General features: G+C 47.3%; 2 protein-coding genes across 3 annotated transcripts in view; both read right to left on the bottom strand.

Moving 5' to 3' along the window:
* Positions 1-296: 296 nt before the first annotated feature.
* Positions 297-10,159, bottom strand: CCDC198 (coiled-coil domain containing 198). Its single transcript, XM_041413644.1, has 6 exons — positions 9,946-10,159; positions 6,658-6,734; positions 2,889-2,975; positions 1,758-1,856; positions 1,214-1,379; positions 297-529 (listed from the first exon to the last, which is right to left on the bottom strand). Exons 1-6 carry the CDS (start codon positions 10,139-10,141, stop codon positions 297-299), a joined length of 858 nt encoding a protein of 285 aa, XP_041269578.1. The 5' UTR covers positions 10,142-10,159.
* A 5,807-nt stretch (positions 10,160-15,966) lies between these two features.
* SLC35F4 (solute carrier family 35 member F4) overlaps positions 15,967-24,976 on the bottom strand; it is a 117,127-nt gene continuing 108,117 nt past the window's right edge. For both annotated transcript variants that reach the window (XM_041413265.1, XM_041413275.1), the window contains 4 exons: positions 20,675-20,800; positions 18,978-19,170; positions 17,505-17,594; positions 15,967-16,412 (listed from right to left, as the gene is read on the bottom strand). In XM_041413265.1, coding sequence (XP_041269199.1) covers positions 16,171-16,412; positions 17,505-17,594; positions 18,978-19,170; positions 20,675-20,800 — 651 coding nt within the window. In that variant the 3' untranslated portion in view covers positions 15,967-16,170. The remainder of the gene's footprint in view (positions 16,413-17,504; positions 17,595-18,977; positions 19,171-20,674; positions 20,801-24,976) is intronic.

Below are 24,976 nucleotides of genomic sequence, written 5' to 3'. Positions count from 1 at the left end.
AAGGTCCCTTCCAATGCAAACCATTCTATGATTCTATAATAAACTAGAAGCCACAATTACATCCCTGGTTTAGAAGTCAGGGCACTGTGGTCTAGACCAAGGATGGCATCTGGGACAGGTACAGAACTTAATTGCAATGTCCCCTTTAGCTCAAAATTGTATTTTTTGACTAGAAATATCTGCCTTTTCCTATTTTCCCCTCACTCCTCCACACTCACTGTCTCCACCCCCAGCCCATCCATCTGGGGGGATTCCAGGCCCTCCAGAGCTGGGGCTTGTTTCTTTGGCACATACCACTAGAAATCCCTGTCAAAGAAGTCATCAAAGAGGGAAAATCTCTCTGTCTTGGTCCTCACAAGTCTGGGTTTGTGGTGCATCCTCTCTTCCCTCTCCCACTCCTCTGAGCTGGTGCTGGAGGAGTCCCAGAATGGATCCCTGGTCCGTGGCTCCCTGCAGAACCACAGGTCAGCCTTCCCCCTCCTGTCTGGAGAGGGTTCAGCCCTGCAGAGTCCTCCACTCCACGTGTTTCCTGGGGGAGAGAAAATAAATAAAATATCATGGCTTTGCAGAGCTGCTCAGTCAACTGGAGCTGTGCTGGGAATGGTTGTGGACAGCTGGAGGCACGTAAGGAAAATCCTGAGAGCTCCCTGTAGGATCAGACCCCAGGTCTGGGGCAGGAGTTACACACTCAGGATCATGTTTGGTGAAATTATAGAGTCTGGCAATATGGCTTTATCACCAAGGGGAAGAGAGATGAGGTGGAGAACCACAAGGGAATAGGAAGCCAGGTTTGTTCCCCTTCCTCCTGGTGAAAGTTCACCTTCAGGAGAGTTTTTCACTGATTTAAGCACTTTCAGCCTCAGTGGAACATTCCCAGCCTGTGCCAAAGGTTGTCATGTGCAGGCAAAGCAGGAGAGGGCTCATACCTTGGACAGGTCAGGATGAAGAGGTGGCTGAGATTTCTGTAGGGACAGTGGGAAAAACCCCTAAACCTAAAAAGTGATCAGCCTCAGTGAGTGTCACATTTACCCCAGAGAGCTCTCTGAGGCATTCCAATGCTTTGTCCTACAAACACAGCCTTTCCCACCCTGAACCTGCTGCTCATCACTGCAGGAGGTGGAGCAGTGGAAGAACCTTCCACAGGGAAACTTCTCTGGTGACATTTAGGAGGGCTGGTGAGTTTTACAGCGCCTTGGAAAATCATTCCACTTACCAGGGTCGTCTTCAGGAAAACGCTGATTGTGCTCAGCAGGGAGGGGGTCTGGGCTCCTGGTGCTGTCACCTCTCTGGAGAGTGTCAAGGACATCCTTGGAGCTGAATTCCTTGATGTTTTGCTCATTGATTTTCACCTCCCTGTGGAGATTCCTCTTCAGCTCCGCCTGGGTTTGCAAATGAGTTGTCAACACAAGCAGCAGAGGCTCGAATGTGTTTTAACAGCACAGCATTAGGGGGCTGGCCCTGGAAATAATTGCACAGTCGAGTAGTTTAACCCAGGCAAATGGAATCTGCCAGACTGGGTGCATGACAGAACACGACTGGGACAGGGATTTTTGGTTTCTCCGTGAGTCATGGCCAAATGAGGGCAAAGGGAAAATCACAGGTAATTGCTGATCACAGGGGCCCTGGGGATGCTCCCCACCAGCCCTCTGCCTAAGACTCAGGAAAAGCTTCCTTTCAGCTTCCCAGCACCAGGTCTGAAGCCTCGTGGTCTGGGGAGAGCCACCCCCATGCCCTCCCCAAACCCACCTTGCCATTACCTCTCGTCGCTTGCGGGTCAGGTCCAGCATCTGAAGCTTGTGCAAGTGCTGCCTCCTGCCAGGAAGGGGATTCAGGCTTTGCCCCCTCTTCTCCAGCACCTACGAGGTATTTAAAGATGCAAATAAATACACCTGCACTTTCTGAAAGAGAAAGGAAGAGCCACCAGCTCACAAACCCCTCAGGCATTCCCGGATAAAGGCAGGGAGCATCTCTGGGTGTAGCCAGCTTGCAGGAATTCAGCAAAGATTTCCACTGTGCTTGCAGTTTATCCCACAGCTCAGGGGCAAGAAGGGAAAAAACTTCGTTAAAACGATGTATTTATGCTTCTGCCCCCGAGGTGTTACTGCCTTGAGTCGGTTCTCCAAGATAATCTCATGATCCAAAGAGAAGAACAGCTTTTGCATGTCTGGGGCTGCAGGGGCTGTTTGTGGCACACAGTGTTTGCAGCCTTTACATCAGACTTATGGAATTGTTGAGGTTGGAAAAGGTATCTAAGATCATGGAGTCCAGCTGTCCCCTCAGCACTGCCAAGGCCACCACTGCCCCATGTCCCCAAGTGCCACATCCACATGGCTTTGAAATCCCTCCAGGGATGGAGGCTCCATCACTGCCCTGGGCAGCCTGTTCTAATGTTTGACAATGATTTCAGTGAAGGAATTTTCCCTGAAATCCAGTCTAAACCTCTCCTGGCACAAGCTGAGGCCACTCCCTCTCATCCTGTCCCTTGTTCCCTGGGAGCAGAGCCTGAGCCCCACCTGGCTCCAAATTCCTGTCAGGGAGAGCAAGGAGGTCTCTCCCTTCTCCCCACCAGCTGCAAGTGTTGGGTGCTCAAATAAGTCATTTAAAAACGTGCCTCTCACACTTTCAGCCTCTTAAGTATTAAATATCCTGGCTCAGCAGGTCCATCTCACCCAGGGAACTGTCAGCCTGGAAATTAGAAGCTTTCTCCTTTTTTTGGATCCTCTCACCCACATGCCAGCATTTCAGCTCAGTGTCCTGGGCTCAGCCAGGGACAGGAGCACAGCCCGTGGTTAAACACCAACTTCTGCCCTTCAGGGTGCCCAGAGGGTGAGGGAAAGGAGCCTGCAGCCAGGAATGGCTTGGGGAAGGGCACAAACTCACGCACTTACCTTTGGTTTTGGGCTTGCAGCCGCTTCTGGCTGACTCCAGGGCTTCACAGGCGTGATTGCTTGTGGAGGGATGGCAGGTTCAAGCCTCTGCAAGTCCAGCATTTATAACATTTAGCATTGCTCATTCCACAGGATCATAGAACAGGATATGAAACCACCTTGACTTTTTTCCAGCTCCAATTCAGGCCCAGCTGCTTGGGATACAGGAAGGAGTTTGGCATCTCAGGGAGATGAGCATCATTTTGTCCTTCAGGAGTGGCAAAAGTGGGGAAATCTTTTGCCTTACAGCACAGGCAGCAAAGCCCTGGTTTGGCAGTAATTCCATCCCTGCAGGCATTTCTCTTTGAGCCCCAACAGTGCCCAAAGCTCCACCCAAGACCAGAGTGAAGCCAAACCACAGCTCAGATTGTTTCACGGCAAAGCTGAGTGTGTATAATTTAATCTCAAGAATCCTGTCAGGTCATCAAAGGGCAGATCCCAATTAGAGGAGACCTGGAGCACCATTCCCTCTGTCCAGACAGTCTTTACACTGGCCTAAATAAGACCTCTCTGCAAAACTGTGCATGGTACAAAGGTCCTTTTCTGGTGGCTGGTGAAAACAGGCAGAGAGTTACTCTACAGGCTGCACTGAGCACGGATTTTCATCTCAAGGAGCCTCCTTAAATCATGCCAGGCTCTGAGGTGTTGCTGGGTCATTCCATGGCTTGGTATCCATGGAATCACAGGTTGGAAAAGACCCCTCAGACAATCAAGCCCAACCATTATCCCAGCACTAAACTGTGTCCCCAGGCGCCACATCTACACAAATTTGGAACACTTCCAGGGATGGTGATTCCACCTGGATTTCCCTTCTAGGAGGGGAGCTCAGTCCAGCTTAATAAAAATTAAAGGGGACAACATAAAGGACTTTGTAACACCTGACTTTTATTTGGGACACCATTAACTCCTTGATTATGAGCAAGTGCCCAGTAAATGAGGACATGTTTGAACCCTGGTCACTGAGAATTTTGGACTTTCTGTGCTGACAGGCACTGACCCCAAAAGAACAGTGCATTTGACCTGAGGCCGTAGAGATTTCCAAAATTAAATATTAGAACTCAGATTATGACTATATAGTTTAAATAAAAGTGTATAATATCGCACAGTAGAAAACTTAGAGTTTAAAGTTTTAATATATATATTTAAATATTCATTTAAACATTATTTGTATATTATTTCATATTCTTATATTAAATTTATTTATTATTTATTATTGATATTTACTATTTAATATTTCTACATAAAATATATTATTTAAAATATATATAAAACAAGATAAAAATTTTATAACAAAAACGAGTCCTTCTTCACCTTCTTCTCCATAAGTTTAAATAATATCATATAATTAAATAAAAAGTCTATATTTCAAACCACAAATAATTAGTTAAGTTAAAAATAAAAATAACTTGTGTAATTTCTTAATTAAACAATTTATCCTTAAAAAACCTTATAAAAAGAGATACAATTCCATTTTTAAAATTTATTAAAATAAAATACTATAAAACTCAAAATTTATAAAACTATAATATAAATAAAAATTAATAAACATCTAAATCCAAACAAAAAAATACCATCTCACACATTTAATCCCAACCCTAACCAAAAAATAGTTAAGACTCAACAGGGACATGTCTGCACTGAACTGCTGCTGAATCCTGAGCTGTCATTTTGGATCCGTGTGAAAATGCAGGGGGAAAAATCAGCGTCGTGTAAAGGGAGAATTCTCCACTAGTCCCCAACGCCAAGTGCACGTCTCTTAGCATCAAAATAACCCCACAAAGCCAAATATGAAACTGGAAAATGGCACTAGATGGCAGCATGTGCCACCACAAGCTGTGGTCCAGGCTGGCATCGCCCCAGGAAGGCACCGAGGCCACCAGCACGGGGTGGGTGAAGGCAGAAATCCCCCCACAACCCCCAGCCCATCACCCTGCCCTGCTGAGGATGGAGGCAGAAATCCCCCCACAGCCCCCAGCCCATCACCCTGCCCTGCTGAGGATGGAGGCAGAAATCCCCCCACAGCCCCCAGCCCATCACCCTGCCCTGCTGAGGATGGAGGCAGAAATCCCCCCACAGCCCCCAGCTCATCACCTGGGGCAAGCCAAGCTCCAGGCTTTTGGGTACAGCCCTGTCCCGGGCTGGAAAATGGACTTTCCCCTTTAGTTTTTGTGAGCTTCATCGGTTTTTGCCTGGAAATATTCTGTGACCAAGATCCTCAAAGTCCTTGAGAAGGCCACATCATCCTGCTCCTCTGCCTTTGAGAGTATTCCCACAGGGAAATGGCTTTTGCTGGAGCTGTGAACACACCCCAAGAGCAACAGCAGCAGAACAGGGTAGGATTGACAGAGTCTGTCCTGAGGTGAGTGTTAACAATGAGTGTCTCAATAACACACGATGGACGGAAATAAAATCATTAATTAAGAATTCCATGCTGGGCAGAGGTTTCTGAAGGAAACTGTGAGTCCATGTGACATTTTGCAGGGTGTAGGTGGGCTCAGTTCAGATGCCACTCTTGCAGCATCCCACCAAACCCAGGGACACGTTGTTCCACAGCTGGTGGCCACCTCTGAGCTCTGAAGCCACCACTGTCACCCAGAGCCACAGCCCTGAGGGGAGGGGGTTTAAGTGACCCCATTTGGTGGCTCTTCTGTTCTTTATTATATTTAAAATATCATAATCACAGCAAGAAGGTCTCAAAAGGAGAATCCTTGCTCCAGTGGGTTTACTGTTCACAGAATCATGGAAACCTGACATTTTTTGGGTTGGGAGGGACTTGAAGGACCAACCCCCTGTCATGAGCAGGGACCCCTTTCACTAGACCATGCTGCTCCAAGCAGATTCAGGTTGGGTATTAAGAACAAATGCCCATGAATGAACACTGGATTCAATCTGTGGCCTCACCAGTGAGTACACAGGGGAGAAATAAAGATTTGAGGAAATTTCTGAGCTTTAGCTATGTCAGGGTAGCCCTTGTGTGGAGGCAAATCTTGGCTGCTAGGTCAGGTAGAGCCATGGGGTTCGGGATTTGGGGAGGAATGGGTCTGGGAAGTGCAGGATGGGGAAACTGAGAGAAGTTTGGGCAGGTACAGGGCACGCACAGCAATTCCTGAAACCCGGAAAAATTGCCGTGTCTTTCACCATGCCCTGGTGCACAGTGTCTGTCTGCCTCACCACCTCTGCTCCAAAGCCCCCATGGTGCTGTGACACGTGGCCCTGTCCCCAAAAAGCCCAGGGGGAGGGGTCCCTCAGAGCAGCTCCCAGGGAGCTTCCACACTCCATGTAGGGATGTGCTCCCTGTTGACGGAGTGACAAAACTATCCTTTGTCTCCTTAAAAAAGAAAAAAGCCCAAAGGTTTCTCTCCTCAAAAAAAGACACCTCATAGGACCTGGGGGAACTTCACCTCAAAATTAAGGATAGCCAATTAGACAAGAGCCAAAAAGTCCTACCTGAGCAATTTAATAAAAAAAGATGAGAACAAATGAATTACTTGCTTTTGTGAGGTGTTTTACCAAGAGCAAGAACCTCTCGCACCTAGCTCAGTTTTTCCCTGTAAAGAGTTCTGTTATTTTGCCTTTTATTAAAACTTTTTTATTTGCAACACTACCACAAAAGCCATCCTGCTGATTTTATGCCTTCTACGGTAGCTGAGCTATCTTGGGTGTGAAACAGATCTCCAAGAGTTTATGAGAGCTCCTGGCTTGAGGAGACTCAAATTCCAACTCTCCTTACTTGAGGCCTTCGAGGTGGGTGCTGCTTGATGATGCTGGTCCCATCCTGTCCCGGCAAGGGATTCCAAGAGAGGGGCCCTTAAAGGTTAAAGAAATGGATGAAGTTAATTTTGGGGTTTGTGCCCCGTTTTTTGGTTGGCATGTCCCGCTGAAGTCCCTGGCTGTGCATTCCAGCAACACATGGAATGTTCTATTGGCTGCAGGAGTGAAGTGGGTGTGCCTGTGATTTCTAAGAAATGCCTCTCCAGCTTCCCTCTGCAGCCACTCATGCTTCTAAACACCATCACCATCCTTGTGTCTCCTGTGGCCTCTCCCAGGCCTGGGGATTTGGGTGGGCAAGGGATTCTTCTCATCCCATGCCCTGTAACCATCAGCTGGGCAAGAAATCCCTGATCTCTGCTGCCTGCCCTGTTAAATCAGGACCAGGCAACAGTTTGGGTCTTTCCCTGCTGTTCAGACCCTGAGACTTGATTATTGTTATTTTTTTGGTGGGGCTGAGCAATACCTCTGCTGATTTACTGCCTGTGGCAGAGCTGGGCTGTAGCAGCAGCCAGAGTAAAAGGACTGGGTGCACTCCCAGACCCTGGAAATCAGCCCAAAAAACGTGTCACACACCAGTGATCCCCTGTGAGTTACTAGGGCAGAGCTTTCTCTGAGGCCTGGACAGGATCTGGGCTCAGGTCTGTTCTGTGCTGGTGCTCTCAGCTGGACACCAATGCCCTCTTTGTTCTTTTCCTGCAAAAATAAATCCTTGCATGTGCAGGAAGTGTTTCTTTCACACCACAGTTTATCTGTTTATCCCACCTTTTCACCCCAGCAGGCCGCCCTGGTGCATTCAAATGACATTTCACACATGGAGCTCAGTGAGGTGTGGCTGAGCAGCTCCTGAGGAGGTAACAGGGGAGGAGAGCTGGGGATAAAGTGCAGGAAGAACATTAGCTGATGTCAAATTTAATAGTCATATTTAACAAGAAAAGCAGTATTTTGGAGGCCAGTTTATGGGGGGAAATTCTTGAGCCTCAAGGAAGATCACCAGGCTGGGCTCTTGGGGAAGAGAGAGAAGACAATCACAGAATCATGGAATGGTTTGGGTTGGGAGTGACCCTAAAATTTTTATTTTTTTTTTTCACTCCCATGGGCAGGGTTACTTTCCGCTATCCCAGGTTTCTCCAAGCCCCATCCCTGGAACACTTGGGCTCTTCCAGGGATTATGTGGCACCCTGTGCCAGTGTCCACCACCCCCCCAGGGAGGAATTTCTTCCTCCTCTGAGGGTGCTGGGCTATGGGACATGGTGACTCCTCCATCAGGTGAATGTTTTGCAGAGCCCTGGCAATGTTTAACTACGGAGTGAAGCTCTGGCTGCTCCACACAAGCAGGAATGGGAGCCTGAGGGGAAAATTTCCAGCACAGGAGGTTCCTCTGGAGACAAAGCTCATCTGCAGGGAACATGTGGTGGAATAGCAGCTTGTTAGAGAAAAAAGGGGGTTATTGCTTCTATCTGCAGGCAATTCAGGGAATTTCTGAGGGGAAAGGAAAAGAGAAGGAGGTGGCCCACAGAGATGGGAATAGGGACACAACACAGGGAAGTGGCTGTGACTTAGGAGAAGCTTGTCCAGGTGAAGGATAGGGCTTTGAGGAAGTTATTTCTCCCTTATGAGGTTTGATGGTTTGTGTTTGGGGGTGTTTTGGATTTTTCCCTCCCATCCTGTCCATGGGGCCTGTGGGACATTTGCCCTCATCCTCTGCAGATGCAGAGCTGGGGGCTGAGGGCTGTCCCCACATCACCAAGCCCCAGCTCAAGGCATCCTGGTGGCTCCTGTTCTCCTGTTTTTCACCCTTGCACTTCAGCAGCAGCAGATCCTCCCCTCTGGGGAATCTGGATTTAAAAAAGCCAAGCTGAACCCTCATAAACCAAATAAAACCTATTCTCTGGGAGGCTTTGCTTATTTAGACAACAGCTCGAGCTAATACTTCACTCAAGTCCTCCTGAGCATACTCATCTTGTTTCTGAAAATGGAAAGTAATGGAAGATTGCATTTATTAATTTTTTTTAATAAACTTTTTTTTTTTTTTTAAAAACAAGCATTTGTTAAATGCCCAGAGATAATTTTCCAGAACAGGAACATTTGGTTGTTCTTGCTCTCATGGAGTGCATAAAACCTGCTTTTCTACAGCAAGAGCTGATTTGCTTTCTCCCCAAAACCTCAGTTCTGGGAATGTCACTGCTATCACTCCAGAGCTTTATTTGCTTTCACTGCTTCCTGATGCCACCTGATGAATGATCCTGGAGGAAATATCCAGCCTCTGGTGAAGCAGCAGCACTTAACACCGCTTGGTGTGGGTCAGAAATTGATTTTTGGGAATGGAAAAGCAGGGAGGGGGTGCTGGGGGTGCAGATCCTCCTCCCTCTGCCTCGCCCTTCCTCACTCCCCCCTGGTTTTCATGGATATTTCCCCACACTCCCCTGAGAGCTGTGGGAAGCATTTGTCAGCATGCAGCTCGTTGTGGGGAGCTGCACCTCCTCTTCCAGATGGATACAGGGAAGGATTGGGTACAGGATGGAGTTCATAGGTGTAGCCATGATATTATGGAAAATCCTTTGCTGGGATTTTTCCTCTCTTGAGAAGCTGAGGAGCCTCAGGAGAGAAATGTAAACAATTACTATCTGCTGCTGTGGAATGCAACAGGTGCATCCATGATTGGTGCATGTGGATTGTTTTCCATTGATGACCAATCACAGCCACCTGTGCCCAGGCTGTGAGCAGTCACAGGATTTTGTTATTCTATTCTGTTCTGTTCTTGTTGTAGCCTTCTGATCTCTCTGTTCTTTAGTATAGCTTTAATGTAGTATTTTAATATAATATTTAACATAATAAATCAGCCTTCTGAAATGGAGTCAAGCCTCGTGTCTCCACACACGGAGAGTCCTCAACACAGAGGCTGCTCGCAGGGAAGCACCCCTGGAAATCTGTCAGTGATTCCAGGGCTGAGCTCCGCCTGGCCAGGATCCGACTGTGCTGAGGCAGGGCTGTGGCTGTGCTGGGCTCACAGGGCTGCTGCCAGGGCTGATCCCGGGGCTGCCTGCTGACAGCCAGCCGCTGGGCTTTGGAGAGTGAGACACCTCCCGAAGCAGTGCGAGGGGAAAAACGAGTTTTCCCAAAGCTGAAACATCCTGGAAATGGCAAAAAAACCGGCGGAAAGCTGCTGAGGCAGGACGGCACAGCCCTGCGGGCAGCAAACCCCCAGCCCCGTGCCCCGGGCCGACAAGGCCCAGCAGGGCCCCCTCACCTGCAGAGGCTCTCCCGTACCAGGTCTCCCGCAGAGGAGGCAGTTCCAGCTGGAATTTGGGCTTTCCCCAGGCTGGGGGCTGGCCTGGCTCCCTGGGCAGCCTCTGCAGGGCAGCCAGAGGGGGCACATCCCCGCAGGGGGACACCGGGGCCACCCTGGTCACCCTGGGCCGCGCCTTGGAGGAGCTCAGGCCCATGGTGCAGAGCCAGAGCAGGAAAAGCCCTCATGCACCATCCTCCCTGACCACGGAGAGGGATCTCTGGGAGCCACCCAGAGCTCTGCCAGCTCCCACAGATGTCCTGCCCAGCTCGGTTAAACATTGACCCATCCCCAGCCATTCCCCTGCAGGGAGGGCAGAGGGGAAGGCAACTCAGGAGCCAGTGCCAAGCCCTGGAGAAACTTCGGGTTTTTACCTACAAGAGATTTCCAACCAGGGCCACCACCTCAGCTGGCCTGCAGGTATCTCTTCAAGCAGCTCTTATGCTAAATCTTCAGGTTTCGGAAGGAAATTCAATCCCTGGAGCTTCAGAAGGGTTAAAGTGTCTCCCATCCTGCATGGGAGAAGCAGGATTGAATAAATGGGAATAAAGCCTGGCTTGGGAATAAAGCACAGGAGCTTCCCCCACATTTGCTGCTGCTGCCTGGGGGCACTGCGGGGAAAAAAAGTGCAGCTTTAGGATAAAACTAACTGAGAATATTGGCAAAAATTAGTAATATTTGATAGTTCATAAAAACATAGGATTGTAGAAGGGTTTGGGTTGGAAGGGACCTTAAAGATCTTCTAGTTCCACCCCACTGCCATGGACATGGACACTTTCCACTAGACCAGGCTGCCCCCAGAAGAAAATATTCATCCCTGGAACAACCCAACCAGTTCGTGTTTCCAGCCACAAAGCACCAACACCTCTCATGACTTTGCTTTTCCCAGCTCACACAGGGCACGAGGGCGCAGAGCAGCCTGGCCTGTACTTTTTTTTCCTTCTTTGCAAACAAAAATGTAAAATCAACACCCTGCTCCCCTCCTGAGTTTCTCAATGCTTACTGTCTCTTTTTCTTTTTTATTTTAACTACCTTCCCCCCCAGCTGAGAACAGGTCACTCCTGTTAAGCAGCTTGGGAAAATCCTGAATTAAATGCAGTGATGGATGTGTGGGAACAGTGGATGTCCAAGCCCATGGTGCATTATCTGGTGTTTTACCCAGGAGTTGCCAAAATCCTGACAGGCTCCCCACACTCCCCAGTCCCTTCTCCTGTCCATGTTCCCTTCTCAGAGGGTTTTCCTCTGTAAAGCCAAGAGGCCCAAGAGCAGCAGCTGAAGGTTTGGGGCGAGGGGAGCTACAGGAGGATGCCCTTGCTGCAGGTCACTGGGGCCAGCTGAGACCCTGGTCAGGGATGCTCATCCTGCTCTTGAGCTGGAAGTTATTTAATGCAATAATGTTATTTTATTTTATATGTGAAAGTCAGTGAAATTCCTGAGTACTGTGCTGCAGAATCATGGGGCTGGAGGAGCTTTGGTTCCATACAGTGCCTTTAGGGACAGCCCACAGTCCCTGCCAGGAGACTTGGAAGAATTTGATCCCTTTCTCCCATTTCATTTACGGCTTTAAAGTCTCTCCCAAACTCAGCTGGAATTTGTAAGTGATGATGATCCCACCAGAACTGGATTTTTCAGCAAATTTATTGCAGTCAAAATGAAATAATTGACTGCTAAGTGCTCTGATGCCCTTGCTTTTAGGAAGATGTTGGGAAAGCTCAAGGGCAGTGCAGTGCCACAATTCAGGGCAGAGTTTGTTACTCACCTTCACACAGGGCAAAGGTGAACCAAGGGGAACTGCAGCATTCACATCCTCTGAAAGAATCCCTTCTCCCAGGATTTTTTCTCCTGGGAAGCTGAGAAGGAAAACAATTCTTATCTCATTTGCTTCTCCTGTGTTTTATTCATGTGGAATGTGTTTGGAGATTGTTTACCCACAGGTGATTGTTCCATTGGATTCTGCTGTGAGTTGTTTTGACTCTTTGGCCAACCAGGGCCAGGCTGTGTTGGGACTCTGGAGAGAGTCACAAGTTTCATTATTAGCTTTTTAGCATTTTAGTAAGTATCCTGTCCATATCCTTTAGTATATTATTCTTTAATATACTATAGTGTTATAAAATAATAAATTAGCCTTCTGAAAACATGGAGTCAGATTCACCATTCCTGCCTTCGCCAGGACATTCCCAGCAAATACAACAGGGAAGCACTCAAACACCCAACTGCAGCAGGGGATCACCCCTGCCTTAAAGCTTCTCCTCAAAAATGAATTTTAAATCACAAAAAAACGTGGGCAAAGGAGGAGATGGAAAGTGGGAGGGATGGATTTTTTGCCAAAATAACGCCTGGGCTTTTCTGCCAATCCCCAGTGAGTAAAGCAGAAACAACCCCAGCAATGCAGGCTGTTGTTTATCCTGCTGCAGCACGTTCAGGCAGCAACAGTGTGAGCAAATGGATCAGCAAAGAGAGGAAAGCATCCCCTGGCTGGGACACAAACTGCTGGGGCTGATAGAGCTTGTTGTTACACATCTGTGAGCTCAAGAAACACGGCTGGTTTCTCCCTCTGCTGCTTTTGACAGGGGACATTGATCTTAGCTCAGCCCAGGCTGGGGACTGATAACACTGCCCAGAGGGGGCAGGCACTGCTGGGAATGCTCCAGAATAGAAAAACAGAAGGATCAGCCTTAAAGGATGTTGATAATGATGGTTTGTATCGTTACCTTTCATGTTTGCACAAGTTTTTACAGCAGAGAAATAACAAATATTTTGTGTCACATTTTAGAGCAGGTTCTTCGCTTCCAGGATTCCTAGAGGAAGGAAATGCAAGAGCAGATAAATGAACAATGACCACTGAGAGTGCTTTGCCAAACACCTTTGAACAAGCAGAACTGAGTCATGCACTTTTTCATCAGAAGCAGTCACAGATGCTTGCCCTGACTGTCAGGGAGGGATTCCAAAGTGTGATGTGTTCTCTCAATGATCACTTGGCTTGTGGGAGAGTACGGGATGCCAAAGGTGTGACAAACACCCCAATCCATTAAAAATGTGGCTCCTTTTTTTCCCTGTGCAGGCTGGACCATTGTTTTTATTTCTTGAGGCCCACCTAGTGAAGCAAAAAGTGATGACAAACATGCTTGGTTGTTTGTCAAAAAACTGCACCTGAAAAGGTGTCTAGTGATCCATGGACATGTTTGAATTTCCCAAAAGATGGGTATTTCATGATACCTGTTTGCCATAATTGCAGGCTCTGCAATCCTCATGGATTGGCAGCTCCTGTGGATACAGGAGGTTGGACACGCTGACACGTTCTGTGCTCCTTCCAGTGATAAGGAGAATCTGGTAACCCAGCTGCCAGATCAAAAGTGGCATTTTCCTTGGGAGACAGTGCCACAGAAATGGAGCCTGACCTTGCTGGGGAGGGCAGAAGGGGCTGCCAGAGACACCCACAGCGCTGGAGGTGGTGATGTCTGACCCCTTGGCAGGGGTGATTATTGCTTTGCTGTTCTCTGATGGATCACCAACAGCATCAGGCCAAAGAGCCTCTGTTTGCTGTCTGATTTCTTGGGTTTGGTGGGGTTTTCTCCAGCTGAAAGGCTGGAACTGCACTCCAGGGAAAATCCTTATGTCCATGCCTAATGAGGAATTTGAAGTGGAGGCTGAGCAGAGGGAGAAGGAGGGGGCTTGAGGCACTGCTGAGGTGGATGAGCACCCTGGAAAGCATCTGGGAAGGTGCACAGAGAAGCTGTGGCTGCTCCTGGATCCCTGGAAGCATTCCAGGCCAGGCTGGATGGAGCTTAGAGCAACCTGGGATAGTGGAAGTTGTCCCTGCCCATGGCAGGGGAATGGGACTGGAAGATCTTTAAGAACCATTCTGTTGGAACCCTGGTTCCTGAGAGTTTCAGACTTTCTGTGCTGACAGACTCTGATCCCCCAAGAGAGCACTGCATTGACCTGAGGCCATGGAGAAGGCTTCCAAAATGGAATGACAGAACTGGGATTGTGGGTGTGGAGTTTGAATAGAAGTGTGTAATGTCACAGGGTGAAAAACTTAAAGAGTTTTAGAATATAGTAATATATATAAAGCAAGATAGAGGTTTAGGGTGGAGGCTGGTTCTCCTTCACCTTCTCCTTCACCTTCTTCCCCATGGGTTTGGGTGGTTTTGTGTAATTGGATAAAAAGTCCCCATTGCAGCCATGGGTGGTTATTGGGTTAAAAGTAAAAATAATTTAGGTGTAATTTCTTAATTGGATAGTTTATCCTTAAAAGGCCTTGTAGAGAGAGAGATGGGGCTCCATTTTTTGTTTGTTAGGGTGAAGTGCTGTAGAACTCAGGGTTTGTGCGACTGTGACAGAGATAAGAACTAATAAACATCTGAGTCCCAACACAAAATTCTGTCTTGCCATTTAACCCTGACACTAGCAAAAAGAAGGAAAGAATTCACAGACCTGAATATTGCAACCTGAATCATTCTGAGAACATCAAGCCAAAGCAGGGGTGCTCTGCCCAAGCCTTCCTTGCTGGGATCACAGTGTTTTTAACACCCTGTGCCCCTGGCCATGGAATGCGTCAAGCAGAGGAAAGTTGACTCAGAAAATGGGATTTCACACAATTTTCCCTGCAGAATTCTCAGTGAGGTTCCTTGAAGGATCCGGTCCCATGCCTGAAGATGCTGCCATGAGGCTGCTTGCCAAAATGGAAGTTTTGTTTTCCCCATGTGTTCAATTTGGCAGGAGCTAAAATTTCAGTAAAACACATCCCCAAAACTATCTAGCAATGCAAATGAATGTATCGGCTCCAAAACTGTGGGGAGAGGCCAAGCTGCCATGTGCTGGGTGCTTTCAGCCCATCAGTATCTTTATAATTAACTTTTTTTGAAATATTTTTTGTCTATCTCCTCTCAAAAGCAGCAGACCTGGAGCAGTAAGAGGCTTGTGTGTGCATGCAAACCTTCACCTCTCTCTGGGTTTAGGGCACAGGGGACACTTGGGGTGGTTTTTGCAGCCCTAATTCTGCAGCCATTAGATGAAAGAGCCCAAGTTTGTGGGGTTTCTTAACACACACAAGTGTTTTTTCTGCAGTGCTGGCTGCAAGGAACAGTTTAGACACGAATATTAAAATATTTTAAAAACATCCAATAGAAAAGTCAAATAAAAAGAGTCAAATAAATTATTATTTACATGATTTTTTTTCTCCTAGCAGAAATACCATTAAAAAACCACCCCTAACTATTTTCCAGTTGGTTTTATTCTTCCTTTTAAAAAAAATAAAGTTTGTCTGCTTATCAAGTGCTCTCAAATAAAGCCAGTCTTGAGTGCTCAATCCCAGGAATGCTGTAAACCAGCCTAAATTACACAGCAGCAGGCCTAGGGAATGGATTGTGAGGCTGGTTGGTTTCATTTGGCTTCTGAAAGACTTTTCCACAACAGAGGTTAAGAAAAATATTCATTTGTCCCAATGCTCTAGAAAACAGGAAATGGCATTTCCCAGGGACAGCAGCAATCCAGGGGGTTCCATCTCTCCTGAAACTCTTGCAGCTCAGCTGGGAGTGCAACTTTTCTGGGAAAAAAAACCAAGGTAAATAAAGCTATTTTTTGCTTTACTAAAGGCACTCAAATTCCAGCACCACTTCTAGAAAGGTTTTGGAAGGAGGCACAGCCCAGGGTGGGCTGGGAGGAGAGGCCTCGTGTTCTGTACTCCATGGAATATTTATTCTGATAATAATTGGAAATATTGATGAGAACATCAGAAATGAACTCTCCAAGATGCCAGGAGAGACATAAAATGCTTTTCTAAAACTGCTACCTTACTGAAAGGGCACTTCACTGAAAGTAAGTCAAGATGTTAAATTTTGAGATTTAGCTGGAAATATCCAAGATTTGTATCCTCCAAAATGGCTCTACTTCTGCTAGCAAAGAGAGATAAAGGATGCAAACTTGACCCACATTTTAAACTCACCAGCTCAGAAAGACACAAACTTAAACCTTTGTTTATTACAAAAGATTTTATTGCAGTTATTTACACCCGTTCCTCGTTAAGTGTATAAATGTAAACATTTATTATAGATGTACTTCTCTTATCTTACAGTTCATCCCCTGCTCAGGTTAGATGACATTTTTTTGAAGCATACAGGTGGTGAGGAAAGTTAAGCTATATTCACAGAATATACATCTGCCTGCAGGGAGGCTCCTCCAGCCCTACGCCAGCGGGATGGACACTGCCCCGTTGGCTCTGCTCCTGCTCCTCGTGTGCACGCTGGATTCCGTGATGTCCTCGGAGTGATCCTCGCTCTTCTTCTCCTTCAGGCTGTTGATGAACCTCAGGGTGATCTCGTCCCACTCCTCGGGCAGCAGCATCAGCAGGAACCCGATGCAGATGATGATGGTGGCCCCCAGCCGCACCACGCTGAAGATCATTTTGTGCTTCAGCAGGTCCACGGCTGGAGGAGAGGAAACAACAGCAGAATCAGAAGGGCAGCAGGATGGACGATGGCACCAGGAGCAGCCTGGCACGTCCCTGTGACCCTGTGTCACACTCTGGGTGTGACACTGGCCGTGGGGCTCGCAGATCTCCCTGAGCCTTGATCTGACAGTGCAGAACTGGAGGTGCCACAGCTCCTCTGTCCCTCACTGCCTTGTGCAGGGGCTGAGGAAGCCTGGAGGGGCTGGATTAAACCTCAGAATTCCATGGTGAAGGGTCTGTGAGGGAGCTGAGGGGGCTCAGCCTGGAGAAAAGGAGGCTCGGGGGGAACCTTCTTGCTCTCTGCAAGGAGAGGGTGCAGCCAGGTGGGGCTCAGGCTCTGCTCCCAGGAAACAAGGGACAGGACAAAGGGAAAAGACCCCAGATTAGGACAGATTGGATATTTGGAAAAAATTCTTCTCTGAAAGACTGGTAAGGCACAGGCACAGGCTGCCCAGGGCAGCAGTGCAGTCACCATCCCTCAAAGTGTCCAAAAATGAGTGGACGTGGCACTTCACTTCATGGTTTAGCGAGTACTGGGTTATTTGGTTGAGGGTTGGACTTGATCATCTTGGAGCTCTTTTCCAGCCTTGAGAACCCTGTGATTCCTGAGACAGAAGGCACTTTATGGTAACTCTTTATCCACAACAGGCTGCATCAGCAGAGAGGCTGCAGGAACCAGGGACGGGGAGAGAGCTCCAGGTGCCTCCAGGCACAGCCTCCCAGCTGCACAGCAGCCCCCACAGCACACCTGAGCCCCCACAGCACACCTGAGCCCTCAGGCACACCTGAGCCCCCACAGCACACCTGAGCCCTCAGGCAGCCTCCCACAGGCATGGATTCACACCTGCATTCCCCAAAAACCAGGTATTTTCTGTGCTCAAGCCCCACGAGTGACGAGGCTGAGACTGAGGAGCAGAGAGCTGTTCAAGAACAGGCGTTGTTCAAGACATGACTCTGGAGTAAATTTCCACCCAACAAATTATTTAATTAATAAACTGCTTTCTGAGTTCCCATGGGCTCATTCTGGCAGCAGCAGAAGCAGCAGCAGCAGCAGCTGTGGCACTGGTACCTGCATTTCCAGGGACGCTGAGCACGGTGCCAATGGAGATCAGGATGGGGTAGGTCAGCACCACCCCAACGTTAACCAGGATGTTGAAAGCTAGGGAAAAACAGAGAAAATAACACATGAAAATGGGGGAAAACACCACAGTGAGACATTTCTCCTCCACCTAGACCCCAAAGGTGCAATATGTGATATTAAGTACCCACACCACAAGGAGGGAGCTGTCACAAAGTGTTTGATTTTTGGTTTTTTCTATATGAAAGTGAAATTAGGGGAAATTCTTCACAGGGGAAAGGGGAGGGCTGAATGGCCTTTCACAAACCATAATACTGAGGTTATATTCCATGGCTTTGCACAGGCAAATGAGCAAAATGTACATTTGTACAAAAACGTACAAATACAAAAGGTACAAAAATACAAATACAAAAATGTACAAATGTACAAATTTTGTACAATAACGTACAAAAAACTTGGTCTTTTGTTGTTTTGGGGGTTTTTTTTTTGTTACATGACAGCACTCCCAGAGAGCTCCAATTTCCTTGAAATATTAAAAAACACCTTAAAGATTGCTTAAGTTTAACTTTTCCTTGAAAGATTAAAAACAAACTTTTGATCACCCACCACCCAGTCCTGCTGCTGAGTCCCCTGCATTAGGTTGGGTTTATCCACTTGGGTGACAAATTATCCCTAATTTTGGTCCCCTAGGAGCTCACAGGGCAGCTGCAGCTGTGGTTTGGAGCAGCTCAAGGTGCTCACAGCAGCTCAGCTGCCAGGCTGGCCACATCTCAGCATGGGATAGGCAATGACATTTTCTTTGCTTCCATTTAATAAACACGTAGTAAGACAAAAACCTCTTCAATTATGGAATAAAAGAGACTTTACCAAAGGAAAGGATGTTGTTATATGTGGAAATTAAAATGCCCCTGGGCTGAATCCAGCAGATAATTTGCTGGCAATCCTGGCTCAGAAAGAGGGAGCCTTCTGTGAGCCCTGCCCAGAGCCTGCAGCAGCCCCAGAAAGGTGCCCCAGCACTGGGGGTGCCCCTGTCAGGGCACAAACATCCCCCAGGATGGGAACATGCAGCCCCTTGGAAAGGGATTTAGAGCAGTCAAGCTGTGCCAGAGACAGGGGCATTGGTGTGGAACTAGGGTGGGGATGTAAAAATGGGCAATTAGTAGTGCTGCTTCATGTTTACTGCCTGCTATTACTGTTAATTATTAATTATTATTAATTATAACTATGCTTACGTATCAATTATTAATTGTACCTCAATTAATAGTAATGTTTCATGAAGTGTAATGAAAAATATGAATCATTTCTAAGGAGCACCAGTTTGCAGTGGGACCAGAAATAATCTGGGAGAGAACTCTGCTGCTTAAAGGGACAGGGGGAAATTGTTTGGGCCCGAGGCCAATTTTATAAAGGGCTGGAGGGGTGAAGACCTAGAAAAATAAATAAATAAACTGTTTTATCACTTACCTAACCAGAGGCCAGCTACTCCACACAGGTAACCCCATGGCACAGCAGAGAAGGGGTACCAGTACTCCACTTTTGTGAAGTAGAGGATGATGGGGGTGATGGAGATGAAGATGAAGTTGAAGAAGCCCAGGGTGGACACAAAATGAGCTGCTTCCCCAAAGTTTGCACTCCCAAGAAACATTTTGAACAGAACCTGGAGAGGAGAGTGGAGGGGTTTAGATTCCATGCCTGTCATGAGAGCACTCCATTCCCTTGGGGAGAGTGGAGCAAAGGCCAATTTGCCACAGCCCAGCCCTTTTCCTTCACTGGAGTCTTGCAAGGGGATCTTTGTTGGGATTTCTGCCCTTTCCTGGGTTTTAGCTCCATGCCTTTACCACAGGATGGCTGAGTCTGTGTAACAAAGCTTTACACAAAATGCCACGAGGAGCAAGTGTAGAAGAACCCAGGAAAAACCAAGAATAAGGCAAGAACTCAAGAACACACCATTCATGCAGTAAGTGTGGAGGATCTGGGCTGAGTGTGGCAACAGTGGGGTTTGGGAGGAGGCTCCAGTGACTTCCACAGCATGACCCTGCTGTGAGAGGAAAACCAGCCTGGAAGAGCTCACTCTGTGAGAACTTGTCCTCTATGAGCCTCAATTTATGAGCTTTGAGTGACTTTTGAAAGGCTACAACAAATTTTGACTGAGATGAGTGAAGTCTAAAGCTGCAAGGGCAGCTTCTGATCCCACCAAAACCCACTCCAAACCTGACACACGCAGCTGAAAACAAACCAGCCACGCTCAGCCCAACCTGTTCTGTCACCATGATACTTTATGAAAAATCCTTTGCTAGGATTTTTCTCCTATTCTAGCTGAGAAGCCTCAGAAAAGAAATGTAAACAATAACTATCTGATGGCTGTGGAATGTGGTCTGGACATTGTTTACCAACAGATGCATCTGTGATTGGTTCATGTAAGATGTTTCTACTTAATGACCAACCATGGTCCAGCTGTGTAGACTCCCTGAGAGTCACGAGCTTTTGTTATTCATTCCTTTGCCTTTCTTTCTAGCTTCTGATGGTACCTTCCTCTTTATTCTTTTTAGTATAGTTTTAGTATAACATTTTAATATAATATAATATAATATCATAATACAATAAATCAGCCTTCTGAAACATGGAGTCAAGATTCTCTTCACTTCCCTCGTCCTGAGACCCTCGAACACAACCATACTGTTCCTGAGACAGAATCCCTGCCTTTCCCAGCCCTCACCTTCCAGAGCAGCCGTTTCTTCCAAGCAGAAGTGTCTCTAATGCCAGGCTCACACCAGGGCTCTGAGCCCAGCCTGTGCCAAGGAGTGCAGGGCACACCTGGGATGAGTTGCCCACCCTGGCTCTCCTCCCTGCTGCACATGGAGAGCCCCTTTGAGAAGTGTTGATAAACTCTTGTTGTCACGATTTAAAAATGATCTTAAACTCCTCCTGGCGTGGCAGAGGAGATTTCATTAAAGGCTCATCAAGAAAAGCCATTCTGGGTAATTGGCAGATGACAACTAATTACCCTCACGGCAGATTTCCTGACATTGCCACAACGTGAGTGACGCAGGAGTGAGGAACAGAACACAACATTTATTTTACAGCCATTCTCTTTGTATTTGTGTCTTTTTAACAGCCAATGTGAAAGAATTGAGGAGTGCCAGCAAACAGTTGTGACCTACCTTATAGAGTGCAGACGTGGAGGCTGATCCCACGGCGTAGGCCACCCCGATAATTGAATCACCCTGGAAACCATCTGCATATGCCATCATTACAATTCCCGTGATTGCCATGATTGCTGCCACTATCTGCACAGACAAAGCAAAGCCGTGTAAAGCTGAGATCATCACTGGGAGGGGCTTCTCATGAGCATCATTACCCACTTGCTCTGACCTGGAGCTTTCTTGTTTTCCCTTAAATAGGAAAGATCGTGGGAGAGATGTAAAGCACAATGGAAGTGTGTGCACTGACAGGGATCTACAGCACTGCAAATTCTGCTGGGACCTACTGACAGAACATCCATCATTTTGGATTTTGTCAGCTAAACATCCACCTTGGAGAGGCAACTGCAAGATCAAGAAATTTTAAGGCATCACGCTCTATTGTACAACAAAAGAAATATTTAGCAAAGCCACCAATTTGACTTGAAATGCAAACATTAGATGGCCAAACAGCCTGGAAATTAGTCCAGGGGAATGAGCCCTGTATTTTGGAATACCAGGATACCACAGGGAGCTCTTCCAGCTGTTTTGGCTGTGCCCTAACAGCTTTTTTGGACAGACATGATTAAATTTCTTCATGAAGCTTTAAATCTGTGCTTAGGTTTTTGGCCTCATTTGAAAATCCCAGAGAGAGCATCTAAGGAGCTTCAAAGAAAAAGAACAGGAATCATTAACTACACCAAATCTGAAATCCTGGGTCTTGACTCCACGAACCTTAAGGAAGTGGTAAGGAGTGCAAAGTGGTTTATTCTTTAAAAAACTCCCCCTCTCCACCTAATTGCCCTCAGCAGGTAAATGTGGAATGTGAATTTCAAAGACACTGAATACCCAACTTCCACTGAGTGTTTCCTGAGCCAGTGCACATCTCCTGAGCCAACACCAGTGTGACACTGGCACTTTGCCTCTTGAAAGCCTCACTGAACTTCATCTAGGAAATATTTAGTCCTGGATAAAACTAAGCTTCAGCCCACAGACTTCAAAGACTTCATCTCGATCCAAACATGTGCCCTCCTGTAAAACAGCCTTTCAGAGCTCACAGTTTTGCCAAGAGTCCCAGAAAATCACTGACACTCATCCCAAGCAGGTGTGAGCCAGACTGAGGCAACAAGCACAAAAAATCCCACAAAGTAACTTCAGCAGAGCAAAACCATGTTCCAAGGGACACACAACTGACTCAGGTGAAGCTGGTCCCACACAGGGGACAATGGGGAACCCAGAATCACCTCCCAGGGCAAGGCCAATCCCTGAGACTCCAGGTAAAAATGTCAGTGCCCCTAAATCCCATAGGCATCCAGGCCACCATCTTCCCAGGAAAACTCATCTCCTGGGTGCAGCTTTGAGTCCTTCCCCCTCACCCTCAGCCCAATTTCACCAGTCCTTGAGGCACACAGGGGCCCCTCACATGGCAGTGGCTGTGCCAAAGCCACAAACCCCACTGCAAGTCTGTGTCCCACCTTACTTCCATGTAAAACTCCCTAACTCCAGGATACAGATCAGCAAAACCTGAGGGTGTCACTGATACTCCAAATTCACCATGAAATGGAGCTGAAATCCAGATCCCCCAGTGCCATGGTGCCTTAGGCTGGAAATAGGGATATTCTACTGCCATCCATCAGAGGTGGGACAGTTGTCCTGTCTTTATTGGGCAGTGTTCTTTATCTCTCCCACAGCCAATCCTCCCTCCAGGAGATCTCTGCTGTCCATGGCCAGTGAGTGTCCCTGCATGGCTGATCAAATTCCATCATCCCATGGGAGATGCTCCGCCCAGGGCAGGAGCCAAGCATTCCTACCTGGATACAATCTGAGCCTGGAACAGCACAGCAGCCTTTGCCCACTGCATTCCCTGAGGAGCAGCTTTCTCCTGCCCTGCATTCCCAGAGGAACACCAGGCCCATCTCCAGCAGCCCTGGAGCTCCAGAGGAAAACTCCAGCCTTGTGCAGGATCCCTGCTCCAGCAGAAGCACAGCTGGCACTGCAGGAGGGCTGAGCCCCCATGGGATGGGACTGTGCCACCACCCTGACACACAGGGGGTCAGGTCTATTCTGATTCTGTCAGTAGTTTTTTTAGGGTTTTTGGGGTTTTTTGTATAATTAAACTGTGCCACCACCCTGACACACAGGGGGTCAGGTCTATTCTGATTCTGTCAGTAGCTTTTTTAGGGTTTTTTTATACAATTAAATTTGGGTTGTTTTGGGTTTTTTTTTTTTTTTTTTTATGGTTTTTTTTTTTTTTTTTTTTTTTTTGGTTGTTTGGTTTTGGGTGGTTATTTTTTGTTTGTTTGGTTTTGTGTTTTGTGGGGTTTTTTTTGTTTTTTTTTTTTTTTTAGTTTTCCTAGTAAAGAACTGTTATTCCTATTCCTATATCTCTGCCTGAGAGCCTTTAAGTTTCAAAATCATAATAATTTGGAGGGAGTGGGTTACATTTTACATTTTCCATTTCAGGGGAGGTTCCTGCCTCCCTTAGCAGACACCTGGCTTTTCAAACCAAGACACGTGGGCTGGAGTCCCTCCAGTCTCTCAGTGGTGTGATGACATCTGGGGGGGGTTTAGCAAGAGGACACCAGGAGGTTTCCCCCTTTTCTCCCCAGGATAACCCATTCCAGCAGTGGGGCCATCCTGGGAGACACCATGGAAGTCCCAGCCTGGAAGCAATGCCCAGGGACAGCCAGGACCCCTCAGACATCCACGGCCTCTCCCCTGGGAGTGCAGAACCCCCCTGCCCTGCCTGGCTGGGCTCACCTCAGGCTGCCCTGCACATCCTGCCCTGCACAGAAATTCAGGATTTCAGCTGTCAGCTGGAGGATTTCCAGCAATGTGTCAGTCTCAGAAGGCAGAACAGGAGAGTCCAATGCAGTAATGCCCTCCTGCCAAGGGCAAGGATAGAGATTTAACTCTTGGTGCCCTCACTGCTCAGCCCTTTCCTTGTGTCAGTGAAAATTAGTAGATCCATCATTTCCTTTCTTCCTATTGTGAAAAACTTATTCCCAGTCTGTCTAAACCAAATTTAGAGAGCCAGATCCCTAATTTAATCAATTATTTATAAAGCCAAGCACATTTTTTTCCCCCTGAAACAACTGAAATGATGAGACACATGTGGAGCATGAACACCTCCCGAGACTGAAAACAGCAAAAACATTATTTAAATGTCATGCTCAAGGCTTCTCCTGCGTGTTACACACCAGGGCATCAGCACAGCTGACCTGTGCCTGCCTCAGGTGTTGGCTTTAGAACCCTGAGCTCACATCTGCAGGCTGCTCTGCAAGGTCACAGGGAAGCAAAGGTGGCTGTCAGCTCATTAAACGAGGCTTTTAATTAATGGAAGAGCATAGTAACTTTCTTTTGGAGCCTCCTAGGTAAGGAATGAAATTAGCTTGCCTCTTTTCTTTTTTCCCTGAAAGAGAGCAAGGCCAACCAACAGTTTATCAGAAACATTTTTTTCTGTGTGGAGCATAGCAGAAAATGAGGTGTAAAGAATCACAGAATGGTTTGGGTTGGAAGGGAACTTAAAAGTCTTCCCGTTCCAAACCCCTGCCAGGGCAGGGACACTTCCACTAGACCAGGTTGCTCCAAGCCCCTCCAACCTGGCCCGGCACTGAACACCTTCAAGGATGGAGAAGAAACCTCTCTCCAGGCTGAAGTCAACATTTTTAGGGGAGAAAAATGTCCCCAAACTACTCTGCACCTACCTAAAAGACACTGATTCAACTCCACACATGAAGCCAAACCAAGGGCTTAAACATGCAAACATATAAGCATGTGTCTAAATCCAAGCAGAACAAGCCAGCAGAACTAATCAAATGTCTAAAGTCTTTGAAATATTTGTGCTTGCTTTGAGCCAAAGCTGTCTGGACTTCCCAAAGGTAACTTGGATGTGTTATTAATTTGAGAGAGAGATGTTCAGAAGTGTCCAAGCAAAGGCCAGGGTGCAGGCAGGGATGGTTCTGGGTGTCCTTGCCCAGGGCAGGAGGTACTCCAAGGTACCTGAGCTCTACCTTCACTATTTTTATAGGTAAATACAACCAGAGAATTGTTAAGGTTGGAGAAGACCTCACTGAGTCCAACCCTTCACCTAACACTGCCAGATCCACACTCAACAATGTCCCAAAGCACCACAGCTACACATTTCTTGAACACTTCCAGGAATGGTGACTCCACCACTGCCCTGGGCAGCCTGTTCACCACCTGACCACCCTTTCTGTAAAGAAATCTCTCCTAATACCCAACCTAAACCTCCCCTGGTGCTTTTCTCTCTCAGGTGGGTGC

This window comes from Onychostruthus taczanowskii, unplaced genomic scaffold, assembly GCF_017590055.1.
Source record: "Onychostruthus taczanowskii isolate IOZ18803 unplaced genomic scaffold, ASM1759005v1 scaffold103, whole genome shotgun sequence".
In the NCBI taxonomy this organism is placed as follows: domain Eukaryota; kingdom Metazoa; phylum Chordata; class Aves; order Passeriformes; family Passeridae; genus Onychostruthus; species Onychostruthus taczanowskii.
Note: the sequence above shows the minus strand (reverse complement) of the source record. Positions and strands in the feature narration are given on the sequence as shown.

What these genes read in the sequence shown, in the direction of transcription:
- CCDC198 (XM_041413644.1), bottom strand. Translation starts at nt 10,141, where the DNA reads ATGGGCCTGAGCTCCTCCAAGGCGCGGCCCAGGGTGACCAGGGTGGCC. An exon ending in TGACCCGCAAGCGACGAGAG is followed by an intron (nt 1,380 to 1,757) that starts GTAATGGCAAGG and finishes TTGCAAACCCAG; the next exon opens with GCGGAGCTGAAGAGGAATCT. An exon ending in TTTTCCTGAAGACGACCCTG is followed by an intron (nt 530 to 1,213) that starts GTAAGTGGAATG and finishes TCTCTCCCCCAG; the next exon opens with GAAACACGTGGAGTGGAGGA.